This window comes from Acomys russatus, chromosome 21 (assembly GCF_903995435.1).
Source record: "Acomys russatus chromosome 21, mAcoRus1.1, whole genome shotgun sequence".
NCBI lineage: Eukaryota > Metazoa > Chordata > Mammalia > Rodentia > Muridae > Acomys > Acomys russatus.
In genome coordinates, this window is record NC_067157.1 from 11,516,542 (window position 1) to 11,537,833 (window position 21,292).

A 21,292-nucleotide genomic window follows, 5' to 3' on the forward strand; every position below is an offset into this window, starting at 1 on the left:
CCACCATGTGGTTGCTGGGAATTGAACTCAAGACCTTTGGAAGAACAGCCAGTGCTCTTAACCCCTGAGCCATCTCTCCAGCCCGGAGAACATTTTCTTAATTAGTAATTGATGTGGAAGGTCTACCCCATTGTTGGTGCCACCCCTGGGCTGGTGGTCCTGGGTTCCGTAAGAAAACAGGCTGAGCAAGTCATGAGGAGCAAGCTAGTAAGCAGCACCCCTCCGTGGCCTCTGCATCAGCTCCTGCCTCCAGGTTCCTGCCCTGTTTGAGTTCCTGTCCTGACTTCTTCCCTCAGTGATGGACTATGATGTAACCATGTAAACCAAATAAACTTTTTCCTCTGTAACTTGATTTCTGTCATAGTGTTTCATCAGAGCAATGGTGCAGAATAGTTTTGTTCCCATTGTGAACACCAAAATTGTGAATTATAAAAATCTGTTTCCTGTTTGGTATGGCTCAGCGATAACACACATCTTTAATCCAAGAGCTTTCTATACACAGGATTTAATAAAGTTAAAACTAGGTCAAGAGGTGGAGTAAAGAAGGCAGCTGGCAGGTGTTACGTAGATACGAGGGACTTTGAAAGAAGGGTGTTAAGACAGTGTGGAGAAGCAGGAGCTCTTTAGCTTTTTAGCTTTTAGCTCTTGGCTTTTCCTTCCAGGACATAAGGTGAACAGGAAGGTCAGCTGGGTGCTTTCTCTGCCTCTCTGAGCTAGCAAGTTTTCATTCACCCCAGCATCTGCCTCCTGAGTATTCGTTGGTAAAATTGAACATTTGGGGTTTTCTTTCATTGTAACAACACAGCAATAGTAGCCCTAACTCAGATCATATCTATAACCTCAGGACCCTGGAGGCTAGGCAGCAAGATCAGGATTTCAAGGCCAGCCTGAGCTACATAGCAAGACCCTCCCAAGACAGGCAGGCAGAGCGCGGACAGCTGAATGAGGCGTACATCTACGACTACAAGACACATTCCAACTACTAACATATAAAGACATGGGGAGAAACTTTACTTTTCAGAATAAAGGGAATATAGAATAACTCTTCTACCAATATTTCATTAAAATATTGATGAGGGGGTAGAAAGAAGGCTCAGTGATTAAAAGTGCGTATTACTCCCACAGAAGACCCAAGTTCTCAGCGCCCACATCAAGAGGCTCACAGGCACCTCCAAGGGATCTAATGCCTTCTTCTGACCTTCATGGGCACCTGCACTCAGACCTGCCCAGACTCATGGGCATGAACGCGCGCGCGCGCACACACACACACACACACACACACACGCACACACGCGTGCGCACGCACACACACGCACACACACACAGGCTCATACAGAATTGTGTTAATTTTCAATTATAAAAAAAGAAATGCAGAAAGTGCCTGCAGTGTATTCGCAGTCCAGTTCGGCTGGAGAGATGATGGCTCAGTGTATGAAGTGCCTCCTGCACAAGCAAAAGGAACTTAGCTCAGCTCCCCAAACCCACTTAGGAAGCCAGGCACGGCTGTTCGCAATTTCCGCCCCTGTGCTGGAAAGAGGGAGGAAGCACGGGGTGATCCCTCAGAAAGCTGACCGAAAACACAGAAGTAGAAACAATGGAGAGATCGCTGGCCTTTACGTGCACATACACACATACATACATGAACATGACACATACACACACACACACACACACACACACACACTAAAATAAGGTTTCTGTAAAGTATCTTTCATAAGGAAAACAGATAAACTGAAAAAGCCAAGAAGAATAAAAGACAACAGACACATGTAGAACTGAGACATAAATAAATGAAATGCTATAAAAGAGAAAGGAATAAAAACAAATTAAAAGCTACATTGGGAATGAGAAAGAACAGAACAGATACTGTTGAAAACGGAATCAGTAATTCAGTAAACAATGAAAGTGCTCATCAGTGATGCAGAAATTAAATACTAGCAGCAGGAGGGAAGGTGGGACTCAGGAGGTCAAGATAAGGACCCACCAGGTAGGTAAGAAGGCACTTGTTCCCATACCCACAGCCCACACTGCAGAGGAAAACAACTCCAGCAAGCTGCCATCTGACCTCTAGAAGTTGCAGCACATGCTCACCCATACACACTAAATAGACAAATGTAATAAAACATTAAAAGAAACCTTGATATGCCAGGCGTGGTGGCGCACACCTTTAATCCCAGCACTCGGGAGGCAGAGGCAGGAGAATCACTGTGAGTTCAAGACCAGCCTGGTCTACAAAGCAAGTCTAGGACAGCCAAGGCTACACAGAGAAATCCTGTCTCAAAAAAACAAAACAAAAAACAAAAAAACCTAAAACCACCAGAAAAAACAAAAAAGAAAAAGAAAACGAAACCCTAAAAAGTTGAATGCTTAAAAGGAGAAAGTGAGACTTTTAATCCTGTTGTGGATCTCTGAGTTTGAGGCCACCGTAGTCTAAAAAATAAATTAGGACAGTTAGGGTTTCTTGTCTCGGAAAAAAAATTTTTTTAATTAATTAAAAAATTAAAAAGGAGACAGTGAAAATGGGTACAGTATTTTTAAAAAGGGAAAGAAATGTTACCCAATCCATAAGTAACATAGTACATTTAAAACTGCTTATTACTTACTTTTATATTAAAGTATCACAAAAAGGAATAAAAATAACCAAAAATATAATAAAAGAACTCCAAACTAAAAAGCACCTGTATCTTTGTAGCAAAAGGAGTTTCTTTAGCCCCACCAGAATTAAAAGACAGGCTCATGAGATGGCTTAGTGGATAACAGGTGCTGCTGCCAACACTGGTGACCTCAGTTCAATCCCCAGGACTCACAGTGGAAAAAGAACTGACTCCCACAAGTTATCCTCTGACCTTCATATTCATGCTGACACACACACACACACACACACACACACACACACACACACACACACAATTAAAACAAAGACATCAAAAAATAATCAAGAGAATTTTAAAGGAAAAAGAAAAAACAACAACCAAGGCTACAGGCACTCAGGTACAGCTCGGTTTGTCATCCTTAACCATGCCAGTCAGTAATAAGCACGTGCAACACAAGGCACTCTCAAATAGCCTGGGGTTCAGAAAACCGTCAACGCACGCAATCGCCCCAAAAATAGTATCCGAAAAAGTATTTGAAGAAACTAAGGTAATAAAAATTGGAACCCAAGCAGGAGTTTGGGAACGCAGCTTTAATCCTAACACCATGAGGCAGGGGGATCAAATTCAAACCCAGCAACACATCAAGACCAAGGCTGGAGACCTTGTTACCACAAATACGCCAGGAAAGTAACTGAAACCTTAAAAAATGGCAAGAGTGGTCGCACTCTGGGACAAATCAGCATGCACAGTGGGATCTAAGCTATTTTAGCTTAACATATAACCTATTTTTTGTTGCTACTTAAGAATATTTTTTAAAAACTTAATTGAGAATTTTGCATGTACTCTGATCATTTTTAACCCTCCATGGACTCTTCCCAGATCCGCACTCCTTCCCTTCCCACCCACTTTGTTTCCTTTTTCTCCCCTATCAAGATCAATTTGTGTTGCTCAAAAATTCTTGGGTCTAAGATAGATTTAAGGAATTGAGTCTACTGAAAAAGCTCCTTTTTTTAAAGAGAGCATGTATAGTTTGCAACATTCATTACTTAACAGTTGCCTTACAAATTAGTGTGGGAAGCTGGAAGTGGCAAAAAAAAAAAAAAAAAAAGCTCAATTGCTTATAGAGGTTTAGTATCCCCATTGTGAAAATCTGAAATTTCCAATGCTCCAAAATCCGGACATGCACAACCTAGTGTGATGGAGTCACACTATCAGGCTATATGATTAAGGTATGTATGAAGAATTAATGAGTTTTACACAGGGCTTGTCTGTAATATATTATATACAAGCAAATATGAAATCTGAAACATTTCTGATTGCATGCATTCTGGGTGATGGCTACAAATCTGTATTACATAAGAACAAATATTTTATCTTGTTCTTGAATTGTATAATTACAGCTATGTTCCAGTATGCTTTAATTTTTTTCTGTATTTATGCTTTCTTTTGTTGTTGTTTAGACAGGGTTTCTCTAGGTGGCCCTGACTGTCCTGGAACTCGCTCTGTAGACAAGGTAGGCAGCAAACTCAGAGATTCTCCCTCTGCCTCCCAAGTCCTGGGATTTAAGACGTGTGCCATTACTGTCCAGCTTGTATTTATGCTAAGATGAAAAATACATGAGAGCCAGGTATGGTGGTGCACACCTTTAGTCCCAGCACTCGGGAGACAGAGGCAGGCTGATTGCTGTGAGTTCAAGGCCAGCCTGGTCTACAAGGTGAGTCTAGGACAGCCAAGGCTACACAGAGAAACCCTGCCTTAAAAAAACAAAAAACAGCGAACAACAACAAACAAACAAAAAAAACCACGAGACATTTCATACTGCAAAAGCCAAAACTAAAAAGAGGAAAACAGGGCTACTTTAAGTGTATACAATTACGGTGTAGGTGGCAATGCCTTAACCGTGTGTGTTGTTAGGCTCCAGGGCCTTTTCCATTCTTGTCAAGGGGAATGCTAGCCTTCTCTCCTTTCACACAACACTAAATGCATAAAGTGACAAGGACAAAAGAATAAGGCATATTTATTACAACAAAAATTTAACTGCCTAAAATCTTACTGGAAATGGGTTCAGGCAGGTTTTTTAAACACGAAGTGACCTAAAAGGATTAAAATACAGCAACAGGCCATGAGTTACATTAGGTGTCATAGAAGCAATCAAGTTTAAAAAAAAAAAAAAAAAAAAAAAAGCAATGATACAGGACAGGAAATAGGATTCAAGAGGGAATCAAGGAAACAATCCCTTCAGACTGCTAAGGAGGTGTCTACAATGCTATTCAAGTAAGCACTACAGATCTGCAGCAGCACACATGTGGAACCCTAAAATTAGCATTTGGGAACGTATGACAATCTGACAGCAATTCTATCACTGTTACGTAATAATTTTTTAAAATGCAGTTTGTATTTTTTCTAGTAATCCCTCTTATTGTAGTTCAAGTACCAGGAAAACGAGTTTCTTCGCTATAAGTAGTTTAAAGAACTGCTATGAAAGTCTTATCAGTCATGAAGCTTTTTTTGTGCCAAATAACATACACAAAATAAAACCATTAGTGATGCAATGTAAAACAAAACAGAAATGTAAAATGAACTGTTCATGAAAGATGAGACAAAAATAAGTATGTAGAATATATGACATTTGAAAACAAAATTGAAAAATCTCCTATTTTCTTTATGCATCACTTTAATATCAGCTTTTTGGGAAATCGCTGTAGCAAGTGAACACACTATGGGCTACACTGCAACCTCAGAAATGCTTTTTTAAATGTTTAAAGAAATAATAAGAAACTAACCATTTGTCAATAATCTGTATGAAATAAATGAGAAGTTACTTGCAACGAAATGTCTAGAGATTGGTGACATAACAAATTCTAAAAGAAACCTCAGTAATTTGAAGAGTTAAAAACTATGTAAAGAATACAGCTGGGCACATGCCTTTAATCCCAGCACTTGGGAGACAAGGCAGATCTCTGAGTTAGAGGCCAGCCTGCTCCACAGTGAATTCCAGGATAGCCAGGGCTGCACAGAGAAACCTTGTCTTGAAAAACCAAAAGCCGGGGGCTGGAGAGATGGCTCAGAGGTTAAGAGCACTGACTGCTCTTCCGGAGGTCCTGAGTTCAATTCCCAGCAACCACATGGTGGCTCACAACCATCTATAATGAGATCTGATTCCCTCTTCTGGCCTGCAGGTATACATGCAGGAAAAACACTGTATACATAATAAAAAATAATAAATCTTTAACACACACACACACACACACAAAAAGAAAAACCAAAAATCAAACCAAACAAACAAATTAAAACAAAACAAAAAAAGAAAAAAAAAAAAAACAAAATAATGGTTTTCAACCATGTTCTAACCTTATCACTTAAGAATTACTATTTGGCATTTATTTATTTATTTATTTATTTATTATGCTGGGGAGTAAAATTATGGAGAAAAGGTATGGTAACTTTAAAAATGTTTAAAACTACATTAGATTACTCAAAACACGCTAATCTGCCTACTCTCACAGCCTTGAATTCCCTCTCACACAGAGTCCAGGAGAATCAAGTGCTTTACTTCAGATGCTAGAGGTGACAGTTGCTTCCGCCCTTCCTCCACAGCCCCTGAAAGCTCACATACCCTCCGGGTTATAATTGGGTAGTGAGAGCATTGCATTTTACTTATCTTTTTTCATGTGACCAGTGAGCCTCTACTATGAATACATGATTAGTTAGGGACAGGGCCAACTGAAAAGATAAAGGAATGTTTGTGCTGCTGCTGTATGCATGTCTGTGTCAGAATCACAACTATACATACAAAGTAAAACAGGCAAGACTCAAAACAATCTGAACAAGAATTCTAATTGACATGGTGTACTTTCTACCCATACTGTACAATCTGACCATCTAAAAATAGCCCTTTAGAGGATAGCCCTGTTTCTTGACTGTAACTTCAAAAGAACAGTCTTAATAGAACCAATCCAGAAGAGGGGAAAAAAAATAATAAAGGCAGGATATTTTTGAAAATTTTAAATCACAGATTTAAATAAGATATATAAAATATGCTGGATCTTTCCTTTTCATCCTTGTCGCCATTATTCAGGTATAACTTCATAGAAATGTATTTGAAAAGGTTCACTTAACACACACACACACAAATATATATATATATATATATATAATTTTAATTACTATTTAAATAAAGAGCATTTACTGTAAAATCAACTCAATTCATAGATACAGGCCAATTTTCCTCACATGTGAAGAACATCTCAGAGCCAAGATTTCCAGCATGAAAATGAGCAAAAGAGATATAGTGTGTTTAAAAAACAAACAAACAAAACATATGGACTGGGGACGTAGCTCAGTCGGCAAAGTGGTTGCCTGGCATTCACAAAGCTGCAAGTTTGATGCCCGGTACCACATGGACCGAGTATAGTGGTGAATGGCTATAGTCCCACCGTTTAGGAAGTAGGGGCAGGGCAATCAAGTTCAAGGTCATTCTCAAGTGGATTCCAAGCCAGCCTGTGCTACATGATGTATGTAAGCATGCATATGTGTGTGTATGATTCTCAAGCACATAGAAAGACAATCTTACTATAATAAAAGAATACAGGAGCCAAGAGATAGGTCAGCAAGTAAAGGTACTTGCTATGCAAGCCTGGTGCACAAGTTGGATCCTGGGAACCCATGTATCAGTGGCAGTGGTGCACGCCTGTAATCCCAGCACTCTGCGAGGCAGAGGCAGGTGCATCTCTGTGAGTTCAAGGCCAGCCGGGTCTACAAATCGAGTCCTGACAGGCAGGGCTACACAGAGAAACCCTGTCTCAAAAGAACAAACCAAACAAACAAAAAACAAAACAAAACAAAAAAGGGAGACCTGACTCCATAAGGTTGTCTGTCCTCCAACCTACTCATGAATGCCGTGGCCAATGCATGGGTACGTGCACACACACACCACACACACCATACACACACACACACACACACACACCACACACGTACACATAATAATAATTCTAAAAAAACTAAGAAATGTGAATTTACAATGCACTGCATTACCCATCAGATCGATGATAAAACACTTGAGAACATAATCAGTATCTGCTCTCTTTTCTGGTGGCAGTACGGATTAAACAACCTCTGTATAGCAATTTGTATAATTTAAAGAATACCTGGTAAAGCATTTTTTAAAACATGGCACACAAGATATATATGGTATACAGTCATTTAAAAATTACTGTAATTATCTGCTTTTTTGGGTCTCTGAGATACCTGTATAAAGCAGACAGGTAAATTTAAGAAACTTACATAAATACAGTAGCCTTACTCCACTTACTGCTTATCTCATATCTTTTACTACAAGTAGTGAGCAATGTAAGTATTTGTGAATGGGACACAGAAGAATAAGAAGAGAAAAAAAGTAAGTAACAAGGAATTAAGTTTATCTGAACCATTATATATATTATTTACATAAGTACCTCCTACTGAGGCAGAATACTTGCCTATAACACACAGGGTTCAACCCTAACATTTTTTTTTTAACTTTTAAGTACTACTTATTTAGCAAAGGGAGTAATGTCATACTGACAGCGTATTTTTTGAAAAATGAGTCAGGCAGCAACAGTGTAACAGATTATAATAATGACCCCCTAATTAGTCATATGTCCTTAGGAAACCCCTAAGGACAACCCCTGTGATTTGGTTTGCTCCATCAAACCAGAAAGCATATGAGGCTTGCCTTTACTTGCTGCTCCTGTAAACTCTGGTGTTAGCGTCAGGTGAGAGTCAGGACAGGCCTGCTGGAGGAGAAGCATGGCAACAGCTCGTCCTAACTCCCAGAGCAGATAAAACTACTCCAGACCAGCCTCCTGACCTGTGCACTGACGCAGACACAGAATCAAACCCACGGAGAAGCAGCAGCAGCAATGCTTAGCTAACAGAAGCCCGGAATCATAGACTAATGCAGCTATTTCTTGACAAGTTTAAGGGAGGGCTGTTCTACAGCACATTAGTACAAGTAAGCACAAATTAAGGCTTCTGATCAAATAAAACTCCTACTTTACTTTTTCTGCTTTTTAAGATCCAGTGAAAATATAGTTGTCCCTACTACTTATAGGATCTCCACCATTCTGCCTCGGATATTTAAGTCTCTTATATAAAATGGAGTGGTATTTATAAATAATCTATCTGTAGCATCCCATGTATTGTAAATAATCTCCGAGTTACTTATAGTACCACATACAATAATAAACGCTAAGTAAACAGGTGCTATATCCAATTGCTTAAGAAACAATAACAATAAAAATCAAGTATGTACACACACCGCACAGATACAATTGTTTTCCCCCCAAATACTGAGACTGGATGAATCTGGGTATAAAAGCTACAGACATGAAGGTCTGACTATAGATTCACATACTGCTTGCTCAATTATATTAAACATAAAAATATTAAAACATTTAACTAACATATACTTTCTATTTTAAAAACCTTAAACATAATCAACCAAAATATGATACATCAGAATTAACTGGGAAGATCTTTCTGACTTGGGGGGCGGGGGAGGAGGGAAATGACTTAAAAATACATTTACAAAATATATGGTGAAAGACAACAGAAGCACTATAACAGATAATATGGCCTATATTCCACAATCGTAAATTGTGGAACCAGAAGCTTCACTTTTTTGTATGTGTACAAAAACTCACAAAAGGCAAAACCAAGCAAATCAATAAATCCCTTTGACAAGTCACCTTGATTGTGACACCTGGCATATGCTTTTAATATGTTCTATCATAATTTATGTATTTTTTTAAAGCACTACTAATGGCTTTGGAAAATCAGCCTCCTTCAAATAAATGCATTTAACCTAATCTGCAGCATTAGGAAACTGAAGTTATTCCTAACCAACGGCTTAGTACTGCCCCTTTCAAGGGAAAGCCAGAGTTGGACGTTGCCTGCCCTACATAAAACAAGCTTTTTGTTTTTGTTTTTAAACTATGCCTGGATGGGGTGATTATAAAAATTGGCCAACTTTTAAAAGATGTTTTAAATATGTAATTATTTCACCTATAGACATGAGTCACTGACCAACTATAAAGAGCCTGCGCCACAATGTGCAAGTGGCCTACTTTATACTACTGTGAGGAATACATAAATGCTACAAAAGTACATTTTCTACTTCAAGCATTTTGAAGAGCACTTAGTTCAAGAGGTAACAAGGTTCTAGAGAGAGGTATAAAAAGGGGGAACATTATGCTACTGTATATGGAAAACATTTGCTGGTTATTTTATTCAGTAATAATAATCCTGTGAGGTAGAAATCATTAAAACCCATTTTACAGAGAAGGAAGTTAGGCACACAGAAGTAAAATGATTTTCCCAGGGATATCTCAGCACAGAAGGCAATGGGACGGAGGAGTTCCTGGGGGGTGAGGGGTGCACCTGAGGGTCATTCTATGTGACTATTTCTACAAACAATAGTCAATGCAGTAAGTCCTTTAACAGCAGTGTGGGAAGGGGCCAGGACTTAAAAAAACAAGGAGATAAACTCTGGGAGTGGTCAAGGGAGCCAGAGGTTTAAAGAGCTTGATATTTGAGTAGTTGTTTTAAGGATGAGTACCAACTTCAATGCCAAGGATCACCCCACCCCCCTCACCCCCAATATATTAACCAAAATATATTACTTACTTGAAATTGAGAAAAACAATTTTGAGAGTAATCTTCCTCAGATATATTATTCCATAGTTTTAAAACAAATAATATGATGACAGTTTAAGTTTTAGGTTGCTTTTATGTGGCTTGTCTTGGATTTTATTCTGAAATGAAATTTAGATTAGTCATTTTCTTGTTCTGAGAAACTAGGAGTATGCCAACATGTTTTAACTTCACATTCGTTCACATAGCAACATGTATTCTTACTTACAAAGCCATCTATTTCACATCTTAAACAAACCTAATTTAATATATAAATTACTTTTTAAGTGTAAATATATGTATATGCAAACTAAAATACTTTTAATTCTTGTTATACTTTCTTGGCAATTATAAGAAGTGTAAGAAAAAAAAGAAAAGTTTTACAGACTGTTAAATATTAGACAAGGCATTTCTGAGGTAACACTTTTATTTGTTTATATAATGTTCTCTCTGAACCCAAAGAAAATTAAATAATTACCCCAAGGGAACTATTTCAAATTCTTAGTATTTTCCAAAACTATCATCTAAAACTAAAAATTAATTGGCCAGAAAATACATATAAATAATTTTTCATTGACAATGACTATCCAATTTGCTTCAGAAATCACTTTGCTAGGCATATTCAATTTCTGCTGCAGAAAACAGTCCAGTTTCCCAATACTAATTAAGCAACCAGAGTCTTCATTTAAATAATTTGAAGTATTTAAAAATCTGTAAGAACCAGAACAAACACGGGATCATCTGGAAATCTTCAAATGAATAACTTTAAAAAAATAAAATAAATAAAAAGGTTAAAAGATTGCAAACGGGAGTCTTAATTTTACTTATAATTTGTTCTGGTCCCCTAAAGGCATCTACATCATGTTTGAACAGTGGGTGTCTTTCTGGTTGTCTAAGATACCCATTTCTGTATTGTTTATATTTGCATGGCAATTGCAAGTTAACATAATATTCATAATTGTATTAAAAGTTTACTGTATCTTCACTCATTATTCTTATTTCACATAGTATCATTGTAGTGTTAAAAGAGCACCTAAGTACCAAAGTAACACACACTCCAAAGCACATCACACATCACACTCACTAAATTTTTAAGTATTTCTTTGAAACAACTGGAGCTACTGGCAACCCATCCTATATAAATGCAACATATTTAACCTGCAGTCGTTTTTTGCTTTATATTAACTAAATGGATTCCAACCCAATGAAAAGCCAGAAGGAAATGCACACCAGCAAAGGAATCTAAGAAGTCTAACTCATTTTAATTGTGTCTTAATCTAATACTGATTTTCATTTATAGCTGTCCTAGATTCTTCGTTATATTTAAATTTTACTTATTCAAGAATCCTGTTCTCATTCTCCTCCCTCCCCCACCCTCTCCCCTTCTCTCTCTCTCTCTCTCTCTCTCTCTCTCTCTCTCTAACACACACACACACACACACACACATACACACACACACACCTTACTTGAATCTATTCTGCAATTATATTCTCTCCTCTTCTAGACACAGTGGGCCTTTCAAGTTTTAAACTATGCATAAGAAATTAGTAATTCTTCCACAGCTCTGTATTTCATCTTTCAGCTGCCATCGGCATCTTCCCACTATATCGCCTCAAAGTTGAGAGGAAGGGCCAATGTGAAGGCAGTGAACGCTGTCAGGATTCCCAGTGCTCACTTCTGGCCCCATACCAATCAGCTACTGGACACAGCTTAAAACTGCCTGTCTGAAATTCATGTGTGAAAATATGTCTGTGTGCTATATGTACACATTCCACACAAGATTTTATATGCATGTATAACACGGTAAGTCTAGAATGACGTTTCTTCAACTGGCATTTAACACCTTGGACAGCGGAAGGCAACACAGAACAGAACATCTGCACGGTGGCTAGCAGGGAATATATATAAAGAAAAGTTAAGATTTAAAGTATTGTGATAGATATTCTTTGGTATATATAGTACAATAATTCATAGTATGTATAAATTTTAAATCCAAACTTCACATCTAGAGTGGTTTTTTTTAAAGGGGGACATACATACATACATAGTGCAGCAAGCTAAGACGGTCCCTCAACTGCACATGGCAAGCACGGTTGAGAGCTGGCCTCCCCCACCGTGGCTCTGCCTCCCCAGTCATCTTCTATTTCCCTGCCACCATCAGTGAGAGGCTCCTTGCACTGGATGACAAGCTCCTCAGTACTTTGAATACAAGCTCAGTGCAGCTCCAAAACCTCCTTTCCTCAAGAAACAGCTGTGGCTGATGGCTGAAGGCATTCCAATTAGTAAAGCACTTTAATGCACTTGAAATATCAAAAGTGTTAGCTCGCCCTGGTGTTTATAGGTAACCCCCAAAGCCTTCTTTTTAGTTTCTCTCATCCCCTATGGCCACGCTTCAAGGAGCCACACCCATCAAATAAAGGCTCTGAATTTAAAAATATCTAACAAAACAAAACAAACAGTATTGTAGTAATCATTCTGCAACTATTAGGACCTTTTTCTTTTCTTCTGCCTTACTAATTCCTGTAACTACAACTTAATCAGTTTTACTCACTGGAGGCAATTACTGTCACCAAATTCACCAAATTTTCCTATATTTCCAAAAACAACAGAACATATGCATTACATTCCATTATCTCTACCTAAAACATACCCAGTCTTTCACCTTGCTTTATTCCTCTTAAGATAGGGCACTACTGCTGTACACACATTATTTTATCACAATGCTGCCACAGATGCCCTTACATTTAACTTGACATGTATGCAAACTGTGAGGCATAAAACCCTTGAGTGCAGTACACTTTTGATGTTGAACATTTCCAAACTGCTTTACGTAGAACATGTATGAGGCCGGCATTCTCTTTCTTCACCATTCTCGACTTATCCTAAACAGCTTTGCAAATATGGCAGAATATGTTGTAGCTATAATTAATAACTTTATAAGAAATACTATATACATATAGCACTTTTCACATGAATTTCCTTTGTTCGTTTCTCTATTGGTAGGAGCTATTTATGGGGAAGAAAGTAGACCTTTTTCAAAATTACCAATGAGTTTACCAGTCTGTTTACCTTTTAGCCTGTAATTTCTTTTCCTTCCCAAACAGATTTTACTTGTGTTATAAAATTTAGATTTTAGTTTCAGTGGGGTTTTTCCCCCATACTCCGAAAGACATTCATTATTCCTGAACTACATTTGTCCTATTTTTTAATTTCACACTTACTTTTCACACCTCTGGAAATTAACTTATTTTTTGTCCAGACTAGTAGCAATCTATCTAAAATTTAAAAAATATATCATTATTAAATAAGCATTCTTTCCCCTACTGATAAACCAAAAATAGTATCTTTGTTTTAAAGTGCTAACATATAAGAGCTCATTTCTGAGCTTTATTCTGTTGATTGTTATCATGTGTCCAAATCATGCCAGGTTCAAAACCATTTTAGGTCCTGGTGCTATAACTCATGGTAGAGCACTTGCCTAACATGTACAAGACCCAGAGCTTTACCCTCATTATAAGAAAACACAGCTTCATATACCCAGTCCCACACCTCCACTTTAAAATAACTTCACCAATGGATATAGGTCAACCAAAACTTGCTAGTTTGCAATTTTCTCAACTAAGTATAATCAAGACCAAAACACAATAATGTAATTATGCTCTTTAGTGGATAATTTTGGAGACCTAATGAGACTCAGACCGTCTTACAGTGTTTCTAAAGCACATCTAAGAAATCTGCTTTTTTTGTTTGTTTGTTTGTTTGTTTTGTTTTTGTTTTTCGAGACAGGGTTTTTCTTGTGTAGCTTTGAACTCAACTCACTTTGTAGACCAAGCTGGCCTCAAACTCACAGCAATCCGCCTACCTCTACCTCCCAAGTGCTGGGATTAAAGCGCCACCACTGTCTGGAGAATTTTATGTGTGTGTTTTTTTTTTTTTTAAACAAGTATGTGAACAGTCTTTTACAAATTACTAAGGCAATATATGTTATCTGTAGAAAAAGCTAAATACATAACACTTTCTACAGAGAATCAACCTTTGTATTTTGGAAAATTTTCTGCATTTAAATTACTGTTTTGTAAGCTGATACTTTCATAAAATATGATGACAATATTTTCCATATTGTTTATAATCTAAAACATGATTTAGGAATGAATAATATTTTTGCGGAAATGTGCTCCGTTTATGAAACTACTTCCCGATTGTTAGATATGTGGGGCCATTCTCTGTGGTGGTTATCATCGACTGATTAATTCTTACAGCCAATGCTCATGCTTCACACACACTGGTAAGCACAGGTCTAGAGCAGTGAACAACAAAACCATTCCCAGCATTTCTGGAGGCTACAACGAGGAAAATCTAAACATTAATTTCCAACATATACAGAATAATAACCACAGAAATGCTACAAGGGTGCCTTAAACTTCTGGGTAGGGAAGGCTTCCCTGAAGAAGATACGCTGGGGTTTTAGAAGAAAGGAAAAAATCTCCTACTCAGCAGGGAGCACTAAGCACAGCACCCTCACTGTGGGACAGAGCACAGCAGGAAGAGGGGGCTGAAATGACGTAATATGCAGGAATACACAGGGCGAGGAAAAACAATACGGCTCAAGCCGTGACTGAACAGAAAGGTAGGGCCATGCTATGCAACACCTGTGGACGGGTGGTTGACGTCTGAATTCCTTTGTATTCTGAAGACAACTGAAAGCAACTAAAGCATAGAAGGTGATGTAATCAGGATTGTATTTTGAGAAAATCTGATTACAGTGTAGAAATCAGATTAGAAGGGGCAGAGTAGATAGCGACAAACTAAGGTTAGGAGGTTACTGTAGTAAACGCTTTCAAAAGTCCTAGGAACATGCACTAGGATGGTGATGGATAATGTGAAATAGAAGGATTCAAAGATAATCAGATTTGCCAAAAGACTTATGTTTATAGATTAAAATCTCAGAAACTAGAATTAATGGGTCAAAAAGGAACATTTTCAGGATACGCTCCTTGGTATACTGGCATGCACTGCTAAGCTGCCCTGAAGAGGGTTTCTTCGTTTGTAAATCACCTTGTCTCTGTACCGCCCCTGCATGTATTTGGTGGGTTGATTTGGCTTTTCAAGACAGGCTTTCTCTGTGTAGCCTTGGCTGTCCTACTTGATTTGTAGACCAGGCTGGCCTTGAACTCACATGGATCCGCCTGCCTCTGCCTGAGAGTGCCCAGGATTTATGGACTGTGCCACTGCACCTGGCTTCTGTGTATTTTTTAACTCTTAAAAAGTTTTAAATGACTTAATCTATACTTCCTTCATGAAGGCTTCCCTGGGTTTCCCTCTTTGACTGTTGGGTGGTCAGCATTATCACGGTTTTGGAGTCCTCACTGTAGCTCACACATGTCTGGTTTAGCCCCAAAGTTCTGAACACGCACAGGTCTGTTCTCTGAGTTTCTGGAGGGTAATCCTGCTTTAACAAAGGTACACAGAGCATGTTGACATACACACAGTATTCCAGATTTCAGAGGGCTCCTGCCTGTTCCTAATGTGCTGATTACAACTTCAGTCAAATAGAAAATATAAAACTAGTTCAGTTTTCTATTCAAGACTTCAAATATTTACTAAAGTGGCCAATTTTATTTGTGATTAACCTGACTGGGTCTCGGTGTGTTCCTAAAAGTCTCTAATAATTATAAGTGAATAGGTCTTATGTGATCCTAAAATATTTTTGAATGTTTAGCTGAAAGAATGAACAAGATGTTCAATTCTCAAAAGTGCTATAGCTTTCAAAATCATACTTATATCAACTAATTTAATAGTCTACCAGTTTACCAAAACAGGTCATTATAATAGTTCCAAACAGCTGGGTTTATCCATACAGCTAGGTTTATAAAATAGAAAAGTCAAGTAAGCACCTATGTTCATGTAGAATTTCAGAATTCTAAGTTATGCTTTAAAAAGCCCATTTCATCTTACCATCTACAACAATCTATAAAAATATTCACCAGTAGAAGGAAAACTTAGGAGAGTAGTATGTAACCGGCCCTGATGGGAGTCTCGGAGGCAAGCACCTCCCTCTGTGGTTTGTTTGGCTTACTTTGTTCAATGACTTGGCTAGTGAAGACCTGACTCTTCTATTTTCTCCTACCCTGCATCTCAGCAGGGAACCTCTTTGAAAGGGTAATTATGCTTAACCTTGTGCTGAGGAAACCAGAGAAACAACTAAGCTCAGCCTGAAGTGAGCTACATCAAGTAAGAAGCAAAAAGTTGAGCTGTGCAAACTGGACAGCATCCAGTTCCTCACCTGAGTCAGGTCCTCAGCAGGGTTTTATGGGAAATGAATTTCCTGAGTAGTCACACCCACACTCAGATATAAAAGAAAAGACATTACCCCATGCTCTTTTATAATCTTGTGCTTTTCCTCCACTAAGACAAATTACTACAAAGTTATTATAAAAGAAAAAACGATTTTTTTAAAACAAATGATAATGCTTGGGACACAGTTGCATCTATTAAATACTGTTCAAGACTTTTTTTTTTTTTTTAATGAGCTTAGGGCCAATGAGAAGGCTTAAGCTGGCAAAGCTGCCTGAGCCTGAGGGGCTGAGTTTGATTCCAGGAACCCACAAGGTGGAAGGATTCCCTCTAACCTACACACACACACACCCATGGTGCTTTGGGCACACATATGTACACACAACCCATAGTGCTTGAGTACACATATGTACACACACCATAGTGCTTATGGACATGTATGTACACACACACAACCCATAGTGCTCGAGTACACATATGTACACCTATATACACAGACACCCCATTGTGCTTGCATACACATGTGTGAGCACACACATCATAGTGCTTGAGTGCACGTGTATACACACACACCATAGTGCTTGTGTACATGTACATACACACACATACCATAACAATGCTTGAGTACACCTATGTATGCACGCACACACACCATAGTGCTTGAGTACATATATGTATGTATACACACACACCATAGTGCTTGGGTACACATGTACACACACACACACACCCAACATAGTGCTTGAGTACACATATGTACACATGCACCATAGTGCTTGAGTATGCATATGTACACACACACACAAATGCACACACACACACACACACACACACACACACACACACACACACGAGTAAATGTAAAACATTTTAATGAGTTTGAAAGAACCAAGTTTTTTAAAAAAGTAACTCCGTCACATGAAAAAATAAAGTGACTTTTATAAGGAATTACTATCTTCAGCTAGCAAATGAACAAACCAGTCAGTCAAAACTTCATATTCAAATTTGAATATGCTACTTAAAAAATATTTTCAAATTTCACCAACTCAAAACACAGACACTTTTAAATTCAAGACATCTATTTACATTATTCACAATATGTCCTTAAAACAGGACAGCAATAGTTAACTGGACTGTTTCCTAAAGCAGAAAATTACTTTTCATGCAATAATCCAATCAGTTCAGAATTTGTAATTCTTAAATAGCCATTTTAAGAATTTCTTTCTTCTGACATTATTTTTCAGGATCCTTTTTGAAAAGCAAATTCTCTTTTTAAAAAAATCTTTTCTCCAAATCAAAGAATTAAGGGTTTCTAAAATTAACACCTACACTGTGTAGACTTATGTTCATGGCATTTTATAGACTTACAAGTGTTACAAATTTTCATTAACGTTTCCTCCTTAGTAAAGACATAAACTCTCTGCATTCTGTAGTAGTAAATTTGTTTTCATTAAAAATTCTAGTATTCAGATTTGGTTGGTTGATTTGGTTTGGTTTTTCAAGATAGGGTTTCTCTGTGTAGCCCTGGTTGTCTTGGAACTAGCTCTGTAGACCAGATTGGCCTTGAATTTAGTGAGCCACCTGCTTCCCCTCCAGAGTCCTGGGATTAAAGGCGTTCACACCACACCCAGCAAGCACTCAGACTTTTAATAAATTCTGGCCTTTCTATTACATCAATTATTTTCAAGTTTTAATTCTCTACGTGGCCTGGACTAGTTTTCTTTGGGAAGAGAATTTAAAAGCAGAAAATTCTGCAGCTTAGTTGTTGCTGAGACTGAATTAATATTAATTCCACTAGGGGATTCTGACATTTAAAAAGCTAGATTTATGAAAACTGGAGACTTTAAGTGTATGCCAAGGACTTCGATTTTTTTTTTCCATGTTGAGAAAACAGGATTTGTTTGACACTATGTAAGGAATTATTTTACTGTTTTCTCTCTGACTTCGGCTCCAAGGAATCTCACAAGCAAGTGAAATATTAACACTTATTAATGAACAAATGCCTGAGTCCTAAGCTGACATTACATTCATCCACATGTCATGCTTGAAATGGAAATGTTTGTTTGAACCTGTGAATTACACCTTTCAACCTGAAGTCTGGTGTGGCCTGCACCAAAACATTCTTTTAAACTCACCTATATTATAAATTTCAAAATACACCACAAAAGAACACAGCAGGTTTTCTCTTTTTAATTAGGGCTGACAACCTCTTGTTAGATATTCAGGAAGGAAAGATGAGGGAGAGAAATATTTCTTAGGATATGGTGCACATCATCCCAACACTCAGAACCACAGGTGTATGCACCACAGCCTATTTGTAGATTTTTCTTTCACAGAGTCGTGCTGTTTTAACAATTCATGTATTCCTACAAACAAAACGTTCCTACATGGTACAGTTTTAACATCACTCAGGGATACATATTTAGTGAGTGTGGCAGGAAAAACAAAACTGCAGAAAAGCAACGCAACCACCACACAATCTGGAACGCCACAACATACCCTATTAAGCATGCTGCTCTACCACTTGAAAATCAACTTCACTCTAATCCTCTGCAGCTGAGGCGAGAACAGGCCGTATACGACCGAGATTCCCAATCAAAACAAAGACAGCACCACGGTATATAACGTCCTCCGAAACATTGTAATGCTTTTATTTTCCAGTCTTCCAAGTCCCAAGTGCTAGACTTTCTACCAACTGTGAACAGCATCCAAATTCTCTTCCAAGGTCCCGCAACACTCAATCTCTATTTTAAAAGGGAGTCTTTTTACCAAGTCTCATTTATGGCATTGACATCTTTAACAAACAGAATTCACATTAAAAGGGAGAGGTTTAGCGTGAGTGCCTGTATTTTGGAAAGCGGTATCATCTTGGTAGTGCACGGAAGCTGGCTGGGGTAGTAAAGACGAATGGCGCCGAAGGCAAGGAGCATCAAGTGGGAACACTATCGAAAATCCCATAGGGCAACTGGTGAGAACACTGTCATCCAGAATACGGCTTTATCATTTCATGTCAACAGTTTAAAGCGTGTAAAAAGCAAAACTGAAAAATAAAACCACAAAAGCCTTGCATAGTTGGCCACTGTCCTATCGATATTATAAATACCAAAGAGCGTTCCAGAACATAGCTTCTGTCATTTTTTTCCAACCGTTTCTGCAAAATAGTTTTTTTTTTTTTTAAATCTGTTTTTAAAATGCAACCCTACAACCCAGCCCCCGAGGCATTTTAAAATGTCTAAGCCGCTGAGGAGCTTGGCTGTGTTTCCTAACGAATTCATCCCACTATGTTGGGCGACACAAACACGTTCTTTCCCATTTCCACGGATGCACGTTTCCCGAAAGCACTGCACCTGAGGACGCCACTCTGTCCCCGCCAAGGCGTTAAACTCCAAGCAGTCACGACCTGCACTCCCCAGCAGAGCCACATGGCCACTTCAAAATGAGAAAGATTCTCTGGCCCCGGGCGCCACTTTCTACAGCCACAGCATCTCCGGCAGGGGCAGAGGAGAGCGAGGGTGAAAAGAGGCAACCGGGAGCGACTGACAACGGGGCTGACACTTCCCCCCTCTGCTCTCAAAGCCATTTCTAGGGCACTAGGGAGGCGCGGGGAGTGTCCGGGGTCCCCCGGGAGACCGACCTCGGAGGACCCTTGGGGACGAGACGCAGGCAGTCAACCCACCGGGCCCACCAAGACGGGGGACTCCAGCCCGCCCGCCGGGCGCCCGCTGCCTCTCCACCGCGGACGGGGGGTGGGGGGTGGGGGGAACGCAGCGCTCGCGCGGACCCACATTTTTATTTATTTATTTATTTATTTATTTATTTATTTATTTATTTATTTTTGTTGCGCCTCCTGTCAGGCGGGAGGAAAGGCGAGCGGAGCGAAGAAGAGGGAAGCCGCTGCCGCCGCCGCCGCCGCCGCCGCAGCAGCAGCAGCGAGCCCGGGGAGGGCGGCCAGCCGGCCGGCGGCGTGCGCGCGAGTGCGCGGCGGGGAGGGCAGCCCCGGCGCCCCGCCGCTCGCGCTCCCGCTCCCGCCCGCTCCCGCTTACCTGCCGGGGTCGCTCCGAAGACTCGCACCACCGGCACCTTCTTGACAGGGAGCTGGGTGACGGGGGATTGGCAGATATCCAGCCCCTGCAGCGGGCTGGCCATGTAGTAGTCCGCAGTCACTATCCTCACAGAAAACATGTTCGTCGCCGCCGCCACCAGCCTCCCTTCCACTGGTGACCCGGCGGCGGCGGCGGCGGCGGCGGCAGCAGCGGCGGCGGCGGCGGCGGCGGCTCCTCCTCCTCCTCCTCCTCCTCCCCCTTTCCTCGGTTCGGCCCCCTCCCCTCGCACCGACGCCGAGCCGAGCCGAGCGGCGGTGGCGGTGGCGGTGGCGGCGGTGGCGGCGGTGGCGGCGGCGCGCGCGGGGCTGCGGGGGGTTTGTACTGCGGCCGCCGCCTCTTCAGACGCTCCGAGCGACGGGCAGCCGGAGAGAAGCCCTCGCGCGTTCGTCGGGTCGGGTGGTGCCGCTGCTGCTGCTGCCGCCACGGCCGCCGCCGCCGGGAATCACACGGGCTCCTCGGTCCCAGGCTGCAGCTCTTGTTGCCATGATGATGATGTCACGGACGCAACCACTGGGGGGAGGGGAGGAGGGGTGTGCGTGCATGTGTGTGTGTGTGTGAGAGTGTGTGTGCGCGCGCGCCGAGGGGCGACGGGAGGGTGGCGGCCGCGCGCGCGCGCGGCCCGGTCG

The 21,292-nt window shown here is 40.2% G+C and overlaps 1 protein-coding gene and 1 pseudogene across 1 annotated transcript in view; both read right to left on the reverse strand.

Moving 5' to 3' along the window:
• Positions 1–20,813, reverse strand: part of Rev3l (REV3 like, DNA directed polymerase zeta catalytic subunit) — a 138,874-nt gene extending 118,061 nt beyond the window's left edge. The window contains exon 1 of the mRNA XM_051164469.1: positions 20,607–20,813. Within this exon, the coding sequence (XP_051020426.1) occupies positions 20,607–20,745 (139 nt within the window). The 5' untranslated portion in view covers positions 20,746–20,813. The remainder of the gene's footprint in view (positions 1–20,606) is intronic.
• Positions 4,461–4,571, reverse strand: LOC127205417 (uncharacterized; annotated as a pseudogene).
• Positions 20,814–21,292: the final 479 nt, after the last annotated feature.